The 16942-nt window shown below is 39.5% G+C and overlaps 2 protein-coding genes across 4 annotated transcripts in view; both read left to right on the top strand.

The window, feature by feature from the left end:
- Positions 1 to 6371: 6371 nt before the first annotated feature.
- Positions 6372 to 12237, top strand: LOC130100553 (zinc finger protein 239). Its single transcript, XM_056266035.1, has 3 exons — positions 6372 to 6489; positions 6764 to 6932; positions 11269 to 12237. The coding sequence occupies exons 1-3, from the start codon at positions 6442 to 6444 to the stop codon at positions 12144 to 12146; spliced, it is 1095 nt and encodes a 364-aa protein (XP_056122010.1). The 5' UTR covers positions 6372 to 6441; the 3' UTR covers positions 12147 to 12237.
- Positions 12238 to 14566: 2329 nt separating this feature from the next.
- LOC130100550 (meiosis regulator and mRNA stability factor 1) overlaps positions 14567 to 16942 on the top strand; it is a 56954-nt gene continuing 54578 nt past the window's right edge. For 2 of the 3 annotated variants that reach the window (XM_056266032.1, XM_056266029.1), the window contains exons 1-2: positions 14567 to 14796; positions 15467 to 15862. In XM_056266032.1, coding sequence (XP_056122007.1) covers positions 15476 to 15862 — 387 coding nt within the window. In that variant the 5' untranslated portion in view covers positions 14567 to 14796; positions 15467 to 15475. The remainder of the gene's footprint in view (positions 14797 to 15466; positions 15863 to 16942) is intronic. The other variant, XM_056266031.1, reaches the window with a different exon arrangement.

Genomic DNA, 16942 nt, shown 5'->3' with positions numbered 1-16942 from the left:
GTATCAATAGCCGATATAGTTCAGAATGTCTGTGACTTTATGCTCTTAAAGTCACCATGAATTCCTTGTTTATTAAATATTGCAGTGTTTATTATAAATTATCTTTTTTTTAATGTCTCATAATCTAGAAATCAGAATAAGTTCCTCTTGCAGCATCTCTTCTCTGGTGACGAGGGCGGGGCTATAACCTGTCACTCAGATGAGATCCACCAATAGCAAACCACAACCATCCAATCAATTCCCACAGACAAAATCAAGCCCCGCCCACATTTATTCTTGTTCGAGAGGCGGTAAGAAAAGACAAGCGGAACTTCCGTTTCATGCAGACTTTAACAATTTTCACAGAGGAGGGAGAACAGAAATACATTGTCCCACTTCCAACATCAGTTCAGTCAAAATCCGATGGCAGGGAAACATTCTGGATGGATGTATTCAGGGTTTGAATGACGGGTAACGCTGTTACTACTCATTGCAGTACACGAGATCCAGGGGGCGGAGTTGGATCCAGATCTAAGGGGTGGAGATGGGTAGGATTAGGGGTAGGGTGACCACCCGTCCCACTTTGTGTTGTACCGTACAGCATTTTCACCCCTTGTCCCGCACGTCGCAAATTGAGAAAATGTCCCGCATTGTCATCAGTCTGTTGGTTTTTAATTATCATATTAAGAAAACGTGCGTTCGTTCTTTTGCCTTTTTAAGAAAGCATTTTATTTACTCTTTTTGCGGCACAGTTTTTCACCTACAGCGCGTCGTCAGAAGTACAAATGCATCAGCGGTTTTTGAAATCCTATCCAATGGTTGTAAGGAAAGGAGTAAACACGGTCAGTGGTAGGTTGTGACGGCTGTCAATCAAAATGTGGAGCGGTGATTCGTTCCATGTGTTCCCTGTCAGAAAACAAATTAAAATTTCTAACAACTGGATATACTCAACTCTCTCTTCTCTATGCAATAAAAACTCGTTTGAATATCATGCAATTACTCTTACAAATCCCATTAGGATCCATATTGTAGCTATTTATCGCCCCCAGGTCAACTGGGAAGCTTTGTAGAGGAGCTGGATGTGCTGCTGTCCTCTTTCCCTGAGGATGGCATCCCACTTGTAGTCTTTGGCGACTTCAACATTCATCTAGAAAAGGCGTATGCAACAGACTTCATCTCTCTTCTAGCCTCATTTGATCTCAAACGGCTCATCGCCACAGGTACTCACAAATCAGGCAACCAACTGGACCTGGTTTACACACGCAACTGCATCCCAGACAACATTTTGGTGAAACCTCTCAACGTTTCAGATCATTTCCTCATTACTTTCAATCTACAGCTCACTACCCATGCTCCACCAACCTCCCCACCATTTACTTTCAGACGAAACCTGCGCTCACTTTCTCCTTCCCATCTTTCCTCTGCTGTGTCATCTTCACTTCCCTCACCCTCACAATTCTCATCTAGATGTGAATACCCCAACAGATACTTTATGCTACACTTTAACTTCTTCTTTAGACAATATCTGCCCTCTCTCCTCCAGGCCAGCACGCGCTACTCCCTCTAACCCCTGGTTATCTGAGGTTCTTCGTGAACACCGGACCGAACTCAGGGCAATGGAGAGGAAATGGCGCAAATCAAAAGGCCTTTCCTAACTGAGCATGCAACACAACTTCTCGTCCAGGCCCTGGTTATTTCTAGGCTTGATTACTGCAATGCTCTTCTGGCTGGACTTCCATCATGTGCAACTAAACCTCTACAAATGATCCAGAATGCTGCAGCTCATCTTGTCTTCAACGAGCCCAAAAGGGCCCACGTCACTCCGCTGTTCATCGCAAAAGCAGCAAATCAAAAGACACGTCTGACCTGAGTATGTTTCAATCTCTGCTCTTTGACTTTTCTGCTGATGTTCACGCTGCAAAATCTTCATATTTCCACAGCAAGATCAACACCGCCCCTAACACACGAACACTTTTCAAGACATTCAATTCTCTCCTCTGTCCACCTCCACCACCACCCACCTCCTCTTTAACTGCTGATGACTTTGCTAACTTCTTCACTAACAAAACAACCTCTATCAGCAGTCAGTTCTCAACTCCACACACACAGGAACCCAAACCATCCTCTCCCACTACCAGAAATCTTCTCTTTACCTTCTCTCCGCAAACCGAGGAAGAAGTATCTAAACTTCTCCTCTCCAGTCATCCTACCACCTGCCCTCTAGACCCCATCCCCTCACACCTTCTACAAGCCATCTCTCCCACACTTCTACCAGCTCTCACACACATCATCAACTCATCCCTGGCCTCCACACTGGCATTTTCCCTACAGCATTCAAGCAGGCTCGGGTAACTCCCCTGCTTAAAAAAACAACATTAAACACATCACTCTTAGAGAATTACAGACCTGTCTCTCTCCTACCATTCATTGCGAAAACACTTGAACGAGTTGCTTTCAACCAAGTGTCATCTTTCCTGTCTCTGACCAACCAGTTGGATGTCAACCAATCTGGCTTCAAGAAAGGCCATTCAACCGAGACTGCATTGCTGTCGGTCACCGAAGCCCTGCGGATCGCAAAAGCTGCTTCCAAATCTTCAGTTCTCATTCTGCTGGATCTTTCTGCTGCCTTCGACACTGTGAACCATCAGATCCTTCTGTCCACCCTCTCATCACTGGACATCAAAGGAACTTCCCTCCACTGGTTTGAGTCCTATCTCACAGGTAGGCCCTTCAAGGTCACATGGAGAGGTGAGGTATCCAAAGCACATCAGCTGACCACAGGGGTTCCCCAGGGTTCAGTGCTTGGACCGCTCCTCTTCTCCGTTTACACCACATCATTGGGACCCATCACACAGGCACATGGTTTCTCTTACCATTGCTATGCTGATGACACCCAGCTCCACCTCTCATTTCAACCAGATGACCCCACAGTAGCTGCACGAATCTCAAGCTGTCTGGCTGACATCTCGGCATGGATGAAGGAACATCACCTGCAGCTCAACCTGGCAAAGACTGAGCTTCTCGTCCTCCCTGCCAATCCGTCTCTACAGCACGACTTCACTATCCAGCTAGAGTCATCCTCAATCACCCCATCAAGGTCAGTCAGAAATCTTGGAGTAGTATTTGATGACCAGCTGACCTTCACAGACCACATTACAAAGACAGCTCGATCATGCAGGTTTGCAATGTATAACATCAGGAAGATCAGGCCTTTCCTAACTGAGCATGCAACACAACTTCTTGTCCAGGCCCTGGTTATTTCTAGGCTTGATTACTGCAATGCTCTTCTGGCTGGACTTCCATCATGTGTTACTAAACCTCTACAAATGATCCAGAATGCTGCAGCCCGCCTTGTCTTCAACGAGCCCAAAAGGGCCCACGTCACTCCTCTGTTCATCTCCGCTGTTCATCACCACTCGCTGCTCGCATCAAATTCAAAGCTTTGACGCTTGCTTACAGATCTACCACAGGTTCAGCTCCCTCCTACTTTCACTCCCTACTACAAGTCTACGTCCCTACCAGAAGCCTATGATCGGCCAAGGAGCGATGGCTCGTGGTGCCATCACAGCGAGGCACTAAATCACTCTCCAGAACATTCTCATTCACGGCTCCATGCTGGTGGAATGATCTCCCCACCCTCGTCCGTAATGCAGAATCCCTGACAGCATTCAGAAGACAACTGAAAACTCATCTCTTCCGTGAGTACTTAAACTGTCACCATCCCGCTAGCGGGATATTTAAGTTTACTTCAATATTTTTCTACTCAATCCTAATCTAATCATGGCAAACTATATATTGTTGGAAAGGTCTAAGACTCGAGAATACATATTTGTTAATGATTTTGCAGAAAAAATATATATTGGAAGAGTAATGGATTAATATATGACAAGAGTGCGCATCAAAAAAAATCTGTATCATTACAGGAGTTTTCACCTTTGTAACAAAAAGTCAACAACCACACTTTTAATCATTCAAACTTTGATTTGCATGCTAAAAGTTCACAATAAAACATATATAATCTTGTATTTGTCAATAAAAAAATATAAATTAATAATATTATCCTCTAAAAAGTATATTATATATTATCCTCTAAAATATTGTATATTTTTTTTATCACCTTTTTTTATTACATCACATATTTTAGTAGTTATCATAAATTAGGTATCATTTGAAAGCTTACGAACTCAGAATTCCTCCTTTAAAAATCATTTTGAATTTGAATGTTGCGTTACCATAGAAACGGTACTCTAAATTATTTTATCAGGCTCCGCCCCTTTTGGGCATCATCATGTTTCATAATTTATGATCAAAACCTTTTCTAATCATGACAAAACACATATTGTCAGAAAGGTCTGAGTCTCAAGGTTCCATATTTTGTGACAGAAGTGATATTTGGACAGAAATTTATTAAAATGTTATGGCAGAATGCACACAATTAAATTCAATGGAATTCAATGTGACCCGGTGGCTATTTTTGGTATTACACCTAAACAAAATCTCATGGGAACTTCAATGTTTGGGATATCAACTTCAAATTTGGAACACAACTTGGTTAGATATATGGCTTTGACTTTCTGTCATTTTTAGGCTGAAACCTATATTAATTTATATATATTTTTAATAAAAGAAAAATATATTTTTATTATATTTTCATAACAATAAACTTAAACTTCAATAACTTTTATATAATTTAATTATATTAATTTATTCCACTTCAGCAATAATCTGCCAAGTGTCTTCTTTTAAAAGAGATCAACCGTAAGTCTTTAGTCCAAAGGGTTCATGAATTACAACCGTTTAAGTTTGGGTAGTGCATTTTCACTTCAATGCTCAAAAAGGGGGGTGACAGTTAAAGGGTTTTTTTAACATAAAAAAATATATAAAAAAAATAAAAAAATAAAAAAAATCTTCTCTTTTAAATCTTCCCTTGTCTGGCTTTTGCTACTCTGAGCAATGCCTGCACTTTGTATTTTGAGCACTTCTTGAGTCGTTCTTCCCTCTTCACGATGACTCGCTTGCTTTAGTCCTCAGATGTAAGTCGCTTTGGATAAAAGCGTCTGCTAAATGACTAAATGTAAATGTAAAATTTTACAATCACATTCTTTTATTTAAAATAATCTTATTTATTAAAATTATTTTATTTATTTTTTATTTAAAGTTTTAAATCACATTCTTTCTAAACAAATATTTTGGTTTAATATATTCTTAATATAAGACTGTCAATTAACTAATTTCATGTTGTTTTATATTTTATTTGTTCATTATTTAATTTGTTGGATTTTAGTTGGACTTAACTGTTTAAAAAAAATAGTTATCTGCATAATACCTGCTGCCTTTGTGCTCAGTGATGATGAATCTAAATGGCATGTAAAATAAAGGCATGTTATGTTACATTGTGATGGTGTTTCCTAGAAGGGACTAGAACAAAGTATTTTTTTATCAGCTGAAAGGCACAATACAAATGTTTTTATTAAGTTAGATAGACATTATATAACCATTTCAGGTTATGTTTTAATGTTGGTAACATGTCCCACATTGTCCCACACAAACTTATAATCGCCCCACATTTGGGTTGTTTGATGGTGGTCACTCTAATTAGGGGTGGGGCTAGGGATCAGGGGGCGGAGATGGAAAGGTTTAGGTATAGGTGGGAGGAGTTGGATCTGGATCCAACTCCTCCCCCTGGATTTCGTGTTCTGCAGTGAGGACCATCTCGGGGAAGTCAAGAAGTTCGTGTAAGCCAAATCTGCGCAGTTTTAGCGCAAATACTCAACTCGTGAGTCGTCGAGATCTTTTGGCAGAATCTGCGGATATCTGGCTTACTTGAACACACTCGTCACTGCGCAACAAATAACGGCGCGCTTGTTCATTTGCATTGAAGCAAAAGCGAAGATTAAAAACCATTTGGTTAACAGAAAAGACATTGTTATTTTCCAAGATATCCTACATTGGTTTGATGTTCTTTGTACTGTAAGAAAAGGATGATGACGAAAGCGGAAGGGGGAGATGCTGGATGACAGGATTTGGTTTGAATAAGAAATTAATGTATTAAATCCAAATTTTATATAAGATGCGACGTAGTTAATCTGATTTATTTGTATTTATTTATTTATTTATTTTGGCTAGTAAAAGTTCTGAATGGCCGGTAACTTAAAAAATTAGTAGCCAAATTGGCCGGTGACTGAAAAAGTTAATTTCAATCCCTGGATGTATATTTCTTTGCATGTTTTCAACTCACAATGACAACACGGGGACATTTCCTTCATCTGCTCACCCAAACCTCTGCTTCTGTATTTGTGCGTGTGTGTGTGTCACAGTAAAAGAAAGGGGTGTGTGTGTGTGTGTGTGTGTGTGTGTGTGTGTGTCCTCCGCTGCTGTAGGAGGCGCTGCTGTTCGACGTTCGTGATCATCAGGAGCGAGTTCCGGTGGATATCAGATTTCTGCTAGTGTTTCTGCTCACCGATGAATTTCGTTGATAATTTACACAAATGGACGAGTAGGATGGATCTGGTGAGTGTTCAGTTGTTCTAATAGTACAGGCTGCTCGATTAACGTGGAATAAAGCCGGTTTAAAGGCTATTCGATGTGTTTTTTTGTGTCGAGCGCTCTCACGCGCCGCTGCGTTTACAGAATGAATTTAATCTGATGTGAAGAGCGTGTCTCGATCTGGAGGTATATTCATATTCAGTTGCTCTCAGACATGTTTATTGTGTAGCATATTGTCCTCTGTCAGTACCAGTTGACGCGGCTCGGGGTGTGTGTGATGTTATTCACTCTGTTTTAGGACTTCGGGAACAAACTGCCCCAGGCTCTGTCGACAAACACTAAACTGCCCCAGTCTCTCTCCTCTAGCGCTAAATTTCTGCCCTCAGGCCCGTTTGAGCACTACGGGCGGCCCGTGGGAGTCAAAGTCAAAGAGGAAGACGAGAGTGTGGAAGATTTCTTTCATTTCGGTGAGTGACGTCACACACGCATTTCATATTTGCATCGTAAACGTGTTATTTTCCTGACACCGCTCACACTTTCCTTGATTTCAATCATTACCACGTTTACATTAGCACAGCTAAAGATGTGTGTGTGTACTGTTTGAACTTTCCCTGAATATAATGACCCAGACAGCATCATAGTGTCTGTCGCCCCACATCTGGTAGGAGTGGAATCCAGATGTGGGCCGGATCTGGGCCAACACTATGATGCTGCTCCGGGGAATAATGAGTAATAGTTGTGGTAATGAGTCATTTTCAATCTCAAAAGTTGTTTTTGTTGCAAATGTCGCACTTATCACATTAAACCTGAGTTGGTAAACCATTACATTTTATTCACAAACATGAGCACCTTTTCAATTGATGGGGAGGAATAAAAAATGTTATTTATTAGGTCATAATTGACCAGACTAGTCTTGCAGAATGGTTCGAGAGACATGTTTCACCCAAACATGATCATTCTGTCAGCATTTACTGACAGACTTTCTTCTGCAAAGCAAAGTCAATGTTGTTTGGGTGAATAACCCTTTAACCTCATCTATAATATTCCTTAATAATCTCCTTATATCACGTTGCTCATAGCCTATATTTTCCCTGATGAATTTATTCAGCTACTTACTATTAAAATATTAGTTCACCCAAAAATGAAAATGCTGTCATTTACTTACGTTGTTCTAAACCCATTAGATTTCCATTCATCTTCAAAACACAAATGTAGATATTTTTAATGAAGTCCGAGAGATTTCTGGTCCCTCCATTGAAAGCCTGTTCACCCAAAACATTCATAAAGAGATGATTAAATAAATCAATTTGAACGGATCGGTCAAAGCAAGTCTTCTGAAGAAACACGATCGCTTTATGATGCACAGATTTAATTTGGGCTTTTATTCACAAATAATCACATAAACATGAGCAAACAATGTTTACAGCGTTCAATTTTGGCAAGTGGAAGCTCAACCAATAAGGTTTGTTCTCACGGGTCACATGGTTGAGCTTTTATGTTGACTGATCAATGTGTATATGTGAATAAAAGCCTAAATTAAATCTGTTCATCATATAATGAGATTGTCTTTTCTTGGATTAAACGGTTCGATTCATATGGATTTATTTTATGATTTCTTCGCGTGAACAGACTTTTAATGGAGGGACCGAAATCCCTCAGATTTCATTAAAGATCTTTATTTGTGTTTCAAAGATAAGATGGTAAATGGGTGATTTATCCCTTTAATTGACTAAAAAACACTGCAAAACACCCACACCTGATGATGGTTTTTCATGGGAATGAATCGGTAACACTTTACAATAAGGTTCATTACTTAACATTAGTTTATTAACTAACATGAACTAACAACGAGCAATACATTTGTTACTGTATTTGTAGTTTGTTAATGTTATAATAAAAATACAGCTGTTCATTGTTAGTTCACAGTGCATTAACTAATGTCAACAAGATTTTAATAAAGTATTAGTAAATGTTGAAATTAACATTAACAAAGATTGATAAATGCTGTATAAGTGCAGGTCATTATTAGTTCATGCTAACTAATGTAGTCAACTAATGAACCTTATTGTAATCCAGTATTTTGAGATTGAAAATGCTCTTGCGTATTATTATGCATGTCTGAAATTGCAATGCATTGTGTGTAATGGTCCACGTTACAATTTAGAGAGATCTGTTATCAGAGGGAACTGTCTGAGTTAGGCTCTCTATATGTACATTTCTGAAACGCATAATACCCTCCCGGTCGACCACCATGGGCCCTTATTTCGGAAAAATATAAATATAAGAGAGTGAAAGGCTCGCTCTATGAACGCAATACGTTAAAAAAGTGTCACAGTGAGATGACATTAATCGACTCACCCTTCAACCATCGAACATTAAAATTAAATTTAAAAGTTTAAAAGAATCAACAAGGTACTTTCAACAGACCAAAAATAGCCCCAAAAGCGCGAGTCTTTAGTTAAATATCACAGGCAAATATATCTGTATTGTATAACAAGCCTTAATCAAAAATGTTCATTAACTTCAGCATTACGTGACACTATATCAAAGTAGTTTCCGTCATTTTGACAGATTATAAATTGCATTTACCTGTGAAAACAAACCTGGAAAGAGACGTGAGGATTTGAGGAGAATAACGAGAGATTCTTCGTGCATTCCAGTGAATTATTAATGGAATATCGTAAATTAAATTCGGGAGAACAGACCACAAATGTGCCGTATATGTTGTACTTTTTCATACTTTTACAGCGGATTGCAAAGGAAAAAATAAAAATCATCATGAGGAAAATAAAGCAGCGACTAAAGAGCTCTTGCCATAGATATTCTTGTTATAACATCACGTTAAAATACCAAGTATAACGTTATTCTCACGATGTCTGAAAATAAATCATGAAGGAAAATTGACCGCTCATCCAGTCAAACTGACGGATCAGCTTAATTTGTAGGGCAACCTTATGATTTGAAATGATTCGTTTCAGCCCTTTTGAATGGAAGTTCCCCAAACCGGAAGTGCCGCCCATAATTCAAAACGCAGGAAGGTCGTCAGGAATAAGGTGGATAAGACTGTGGAAATACGTAATTACAAAGACTACAAACCCCAAAGGCGCACATTTTCTCTCAACAAATGAAGCTAACTTTACTAAAGCTAACGTCTGTCATTGTTTCTATAGCCTTACGTTATAATCAATGTTCCCTCTAATTTTTTTTCTTGCTGAGCAAAACTTTTTTCTATTGGCCGGACATTTTTCGCCACCTGAGCAAAAATATTCTTTATACCTGACCTGTACAGCATGTAGAAACACAATGGTTTCAACATTCAGTTGTAACTTTTAACTTGAATGTGCCATTTCTATTTTATTTGACCCTTGATGTAACTTATTGGTATTAAATCATATTTTCTAAAAACAAGCAGTTAATTAAGAAGTCACATTTTAGGTTACCTGATATTTGTTTTACAGTGCTGTTAACTGTACAGTCTTTACCAAGAAATCCTATGAAAAATGATTTTCAAAATTATGCAGGACAGTTCAATTCTTTACAACAATAGATATAGTCTGAAAGAAAAGTAAGCTGTTACACTGAGATGGTTTGGGAAAACCATAAAGTGTTTTTGTACAGTCAATTAATTGTGTACAGGAAGCATTAAACCATCAAAGTTAAATGCTTATGAATTTCCAATATTTTCTTTGGCAGGGGGTTTTAAACTTTTTAATGGCAAGGAGCCCTAAACAATACCCTTGTGAGATTCTTTATTTAGGCTTATCATATAATAAAATATAGGCCTAATATAATATAAAAAAACGAATTGAAGTATTTGAAGTGATATAATATATCAGTTTAAATGCTTCAATTTGTTTACATATTATATTGTTATAATATGAAAACAAACTGAAGCATTTAAATAGATCTAATAGCTAAATATTTCCAAGAAAAGTGAATATGTGAACTTTAACTCTTTTATAATCGAACCATCCTTGAAACTCCCCCACACACAAAAACATCTATTTAAACTAATGATGTATTTTGAGTTTGCACGCGGGTGGGTGTGTAATACCGTTCTGTGTCCATCAACCGTTATTTCCACCACTTTAATCAAACCACTCTTCTTTAAAACATGATATTGTGATTTTATTTCACATGTCTTTGCGTTTCTCGTCGCCTCTCGTATTGAGCTATTGGGTCCGCACACACACACACTCACTGCCAATCACACGCGCTCGCATCGTTCTCTCTCTATGAAACCTGTAACCTGCATTCACTCTATAGCGGTTGACCAGAGCACTGAAATTATTTCTCACTTAAACTACAATCAAATGGATTTCCCCACACGTTTCGCGTCAGTCCTCTGCGTGGCATTTTATTCTTTTCTGCGCGGCCGCCGCTTGAGAAGTGCGCAGCTTAGAGGGAACATTGGTTATAATCGTAGCGTTACGCCGTCATCGAGTGTTTTGTACCAGACTGCACACACACGAGCAGCGGATCTCGCTCGTTGTTTCGCTTCCCGGGAGATGTAGTTCATCGAGCGATTTTCACATAAAACTAAATGTTACTCTTCTGTTTTATGACAAACTGTGACTTTCATGACTTTCAGAGTTAAATTGACAAGCATCACATGTGTAATTCAGGGCACAGTTCAGACGGAATACAAAGACAAGTTGTCTCTCGCCATATTTCTTCCGAAATAAGGTCCCATGAGCCGAAAGCAAAGGCTCTCTATACAAAATCACCGTTAGCTAAAAATGTATTAATTTAAACAATGTAAGGAAGGAGCAATGTGTAATGGTGTTGTTCTGTCCTGACCAGCTCAGCATCTGCAGCAACAGACCGGAGAGTGTCTCACGGCTTGCTGCGGCGACTCCGATCCTAAAAGCCTGTCTCTTCCCGATTCCCCCAAATCCAACAACCGTCCCTCGGCGGACCGGCCGTACCACTGCCAGGACTGCGGGAAATACTTCCGAATCAACGACATCAAGAGACACCAGAGAATACACAGCGGAGAGCGTCCGTTCCCGTGCTTCCAGTGCGGGAAGAACTTCCCCACGTCTGGGGATCTGAAACGACACGAGAGAATCCACACGGGAGAGCGTCCGTACCACTGTCTTCAGTGCGGGAAGAACTTCTCCGACTCCGGGCATCTCAAGCAACACGAAAGAATGCATACGGGCGAGAGGCCGTACCAGTGTTCCCAGTGCGCGAAGCGCTTCTACAGATCAGGAGATCTCAAACGCCACCTGAGGATCCACAGTGGCGAGCGCCCGTATAAATGCCTCCAGTGCGGGAAAACCTTCTCGGATTCGGGACACTTGCGTGGACACCAGCGCATTCACACCGGGGAGAGACCGCACCGGTGCACCCTGTGCGAGAAGAGCTTCTTTAGATCCGGGGATTTGAAGCGCCATCACAGAACACACACGGGCGAGAGGCCGTATCAGTGTTTCCAGTGCGGGAAGAGCTTCTCCGAGTCGGGACATCTGAAGGAACACCGCAGGATCCACACCGGGGAGAAGCCGTACCAGTGTAACCAGTGCGATAAGAGCTTCTCCAGGCTGGAGCGTCTGAAGGGCCACCAGAGCATCCACACGGGCGAGAGGCCGTTCCACTGCACACAGTGCGGGAAGAACTTCTTCCGCTCCGGAGAACTGAAGCGGCACCAGAGGATTCACAACGGGGAGCAAGCGTGAAGCGCCTCTGCACCGGCGAGGGCGAGACTACCAGGCAGAGGATTTGGCATCGGTACCATTCTTAATGCTTTTAAAGAGAAGTCTCTTCTGCTCACCAAGGCTGCATTTATTTCATTAAACATACAAAAAAACTGTAAATCAGCTGTTCTCTATGTGAATGTACAGTAAAGTGTAATTTATTCCTGTGAGCAAAGCTGATTTGTTTGTTTTTTTGCAGTCTTCAGTGTCACATGATCCTTCAGAAATCACTCTAATATTGTGATTTGATACATTTCTGGTTATTATCAGTGTTAAAAACAATTATTTACATTTGTATTTCAGGAGTATTTGATGATTGAAAGTTCAAAAGAACAGCATTTATCTGAAATGGAAAGCTTTTGTAACATTAAACACTACCGTTCAAAAGTTTGGGATCAGTAAGAACTTTTATTTTATTTTTTGGGGGGGAAATATATCAAATAAATCAATACTTTTACTCATCAAGGATGAATTAAATGGATCAAAAGTGACAGTAAAGACATTTATAATGTTACAAAAGATTCTATTTCAAAAGATAAATGCTGTTCTTTTGAACTTTCTATTCATCAAAGAATCCTGAAATAAAACTGTTTTCAACACTGATAATAATCATAAATGTTTTATGTGCACCAAATCATCATATTAGAGTGATTTCTGAAGGATCATGTGACACTGAAGACTGGAGTAATGATGCTGAAAATTCACAGGAATAAATGACACTTTAAAAATAGAAAAGTCATTTTAAATGTTCATAATATTTAACAATATTACTGTTTTTTTTGTTGTATTTTTAATCAAATAAATGCAGCCTTGGTGAGCAAAAAAAAAAACTTTTTAAAAACATAAAAAATCTTACAGATCCAAAGCTTTTGTCTGGTGGTGTTTGTGAAGGCCGAATGGGCCGTTCAGGTTACTCTAGTGCACCTGTGATACCGTAGAGAACTGATTCTCACTGACTTTTCTTCCATTTCCCCATTAGAAACCAGCATAATGCTGAACTCTAGCATTGTGACAAACACGTGCACCAGTTGTTCATTGCCGTAGACCGTTATGAACGCCTACAAACGCCCCAGATTTCCTCGGATCCCGTCAGTGGCGCTGATCATGTGATCAGGTTGTTGTTCACACTGTCTGTCTGTATGTTGTTGCCAGATATATAGTCAAGTGGCTCATTAGAACTGTATATTGTACAGGAGGATATTATTATTGTGTATGCTTGCATTCCCTGTATTTAATGAATCCCCCTCAAATTGTTTTTGTTTTATATAAACATGAATACTGTTTTATTGTCATAGTCGACATGAGACGATGCTTCTGAATCCTCTAATTTTGATGTGACCGTATGGTTCGTGTCAGTCTCTCAATGGTGGCAGAGTCTTACCAGTCGCAGTTAAACACTTGTGATCCACAGAACACAGTTATTGTTTAACTATAACACTTTATTGTCACAAATATCAGTTACAAACTATAGATATGCTCATACTAAATCGATGTTGAGCACCAGGTGAATTGTATAGCAAACTGAGCTTTCTCATAATAAATCACATTAGATTTAGCTTTTAAGTTTTTATAAATTAGCTATTTACATTTATTATTGTTTCGAATTGTCATCTAATTTTTACTTTCTCTATATATGTGTGTATTTAACCATTTGTAGTCGGTGTGTATTCAGTTTGGAAGGCTTAAATGCGATCAGAAAGGCTTTTACAGCAATAAGAGCAGTGTTAAGGGATGAGTTATAATTATAACCGTTTTGCTTCTTCATGTGCATGAATGTTTTCTTCATAATGTGTGCCATTAATAAACATTTCACCTGTACTAATGCCAGCACACATGAAGATTCGTTTATTGGTCTTGTGTAACATTTTACATTTCCACGATTAAATAAATTATATAACTAAAGATGAATCGAGTGATTAAGGGTTGTTTAATGTTTGTATGGTGCTTAACGAATATTTTCGTATCTGTCTTAGTAAATTACTCGCACGTAGTTTTCTATTATATAATTTAAACGATTTAATATTTAGAAGTAAACACTGCAGACCGTTTCCGCTTTCTTGTGGAAGCGATGCTCATTTTACGACATCTGCGTTGGCTTTACGGCACTGATCAGTCGGAAGTCTGGTAACCAGGGAGACGGCTGGCGGCACTGCGGTCAGCGCGAGACGGTGAGCTGTTATTGATTCGAAATCTCATATTAAATACATGAAACAGTAAGTTTTCTTAGTCCGATATGTGTTTTCTAACGTTTCCACGAAACTATGAACGGCGCTTGACGGGGACGGAGCGGTCTATGAGCGAAACACGGTTCATGTGTAAACAAAACAAACCAGAAACAGAAACTCGTGAAAACTAGCAGCCTTCTTTGTGAGGATCTGATTCTCATGTGACCGTCATTAGCTTTAATTTGACTGATTAACGGCCGTTTTCGTTTATTTTCGTTCATTTAAAAGGCATTTAGTGATGTTTTCCAGTCAGTTAGCGCTTGTTGAGCTGCTGTAGTTCAGCACTGATCAGAGGTCAGGGCTCAGGTGTGCTGTTTCTTCTGCAGGTGGTGGTGATGATGTCAGACAGGTGGGATGTTCAGCTGTTGTGAAGCTTCTGGAAACTCACCGACTGCTTGCACTCACAGGTGAGATGTTTATGAGGGTTTATACGAGCTGTTGATGTTTTCAAACGCTCATCAGACCTGCACTAAAGTGACCTGTAACCTAGTTTGCAGTTTGCAAGAGCATTGTGTAAAGCCTTAAAGGGATAGTTCACCCAAAATGAAAATTCAGGCATTAATTAGTTACTCACCCTCATGTCTTTCCAAACCCGCAAGGCTTTCGTTCATCTTCAGAACACAAATGAAGATCTTTTTGAGGAAATCTGAGCGATTTCTGGCCCTCCATTGACAGCTACGCAACTACCACTTTGACATAAAGAGCTCGTAAAACTAATTCATACGAATTGAGCGGTTTAGTCCAAATTTTCTGAAGAGACTTGATCGCTTTATATGATGAATAGATTGAATTTCGCCTTTTATTCACATTTAAACGGATCAAACGTGCTGCGTAACTCGAGAATGAACCTCATTGGTTCTTGTGAAGCGCAAACGTTCTCGCCTAACACAAGAATAACCCTCATTGGTTCTTGGATTTTATATCATGTTAATTTGAAAAAATATATATAATATGAGTTTTGTTTGGTTTTATTGTGTTTATATGATATTTATATTTTTGTAATTTAATTTTTGCCATGAAAATAGCCTTAGATGCTGACATGGCATTAAATAAAACTATCTTTCTGTGTTTCTCCAGAGCGATTCCATGGAGGTCCGTAAGCCGGTCCTGGAGCTGAAGGACGTGCCTCCCCCGCCCCCCCACAGCACCGGCCCACACACACACTCGTGTCTCAGCGTAAGCGTGTGCTCCTGCTGTGAAGCGAGCGTTCGTCTGCAGAAGAGCTCGAGTGGCGTCACCGGTGGAGGCTTTCCTCTGTATCTCTCCCGCTCACACACTCTCACACACACTCCTCCAGCGTCACACTGCGCCGGTCTGAGGCCGACACACACCGGCTCCTCTCTGTGTAAACTCTGTGAGTGTCGTTTCCCACACGGTGACCCGTCCTCACCCCCTCACCTCTGCTCTAACTCACTCCAACACGCGTCGCGGTGTGTGACGGGCGCTCACTGTTTGCAGGACTGCTGGAGAAAGGTTGGTGGATCCGATCGCTCGCTCACTGGCTGCGTTTACATGCAGAACTTTAGTTTTAGCCGGACTGAACTCATCCCGATTGATAAATCTGAATGTAGTGTTTACATGAACGCTAAACATGATCGTGTTGATGTGCGTGTTTACACTGCAAAAAATGCTTTTCTTACTTAGTATTTTTGTCTTGTTTCCAGTCCAAATATCAAACATTTCTTAAATCAAGATCCATTTACTAAAGTAGTAAAATGACACAAGATATTAGGTCTTGTTTTCTGGGGAAATAAATAAAAATTGAGTTTTTGCTTAAAACAAGCAAAGTTATCTGCCAATGGGGTTTTTCTTACCCCATTGGCAGATAATTTAGCTTGTTTTAAGCAAAGACTCACTTAATTTTTTGTTATTTCCCCAGAAAACAAGACTTTAATATTAATATCTTAAATATTTAATATCTTATTGTGTGACTGTCTGGAGTCAGGATTCTCAAATGACTCTGAAACCAGTTAGATGTCTGTTTAAACAAACACAGAAAAATTTGGACAAGAAACCAATTAGATGGCATCATTGTAATATTTTTACACAAATATAGTTTGCTTGGTTTTGAAAATTTTATAAATCTTTCTCTCATTAAAATGGTTTTTAAATGTGTAAATGATCTTGCACTAGATATCATATTGAAGAACATGTATAAAGGTTGGATCCGATCGCTCGCTCACTTTAAATCAGGATATATTTTTTGACATGCGCTCATGCAGGAATATACAGAGTTTCCCGCTGTTTGCACATAATAACTATCCTCCTACATCGCTTCTTTATTCGTTTTAAACGGCAGACTTAATATATTTAATCCATTTCTGATAAAATAAAATTCTGTATCAAATGTATAGGCAAGACAAGTAGTTTGTTTAGGCATGGTTTGTAGGGAAATTACAAACCTGCGCACACATATTCAAACAAATATAACTATAGAATAAATTCTTAATGCGCATGTGAACGCCATCAGGTCACAGGTTCAGTTTAAAGTCTGTTTAGAGAGAACGCCGTCGTCTTAGTGGCCCCTAATGTAATAACAAATGATAATTTTGC

Source organism: Rhinichthys klamathensis, unplaced genomic scaffold, assembly GCF_029890125.1.
Source record: "Rhinichthys klamathensis goyatoka isolate OS25496 unplaced genomic scaffold, OSU_Roscu_1.1 h1tg000244l_1, whole genome shotgun sequence".
NCBI lineage: Eukaryota > Metazoa > Chordata > Actinopteri > Cypriniformes > Leuciscidae > Rhinichthys > Rhinichthys klamathensis.
Note: the sequence above shows the minus strand (reverse complement) of the source record. Positions and strands in the feature narration are given on the sequence as shown.

Excerpts from the sequence above, each read along its gene's own strand:
- LOC130100553 (XM_056266035.1), top strand. The coding sequence starts at position 6,442 with ATGAATTTCGTTGATAATTTACACAAATGGACGAGTAGGATGGATCTG. Across the intron at positions 6,490-6,763 it reads GGACGAGTAGGATGGATCTG|GACTTCGGGAACAAACTGCC; the intron begins GTGAGTGTTCAG and ends ACTCTGTTTTAG. Across the intron at positions 6,933-11,268 it reads GGAAGATTTCTTTCATTTCG|CTCAGCATCTGCAGCAACAG; the intron begins GTGAGTGACGTC and ends TGTCCTGACCAG.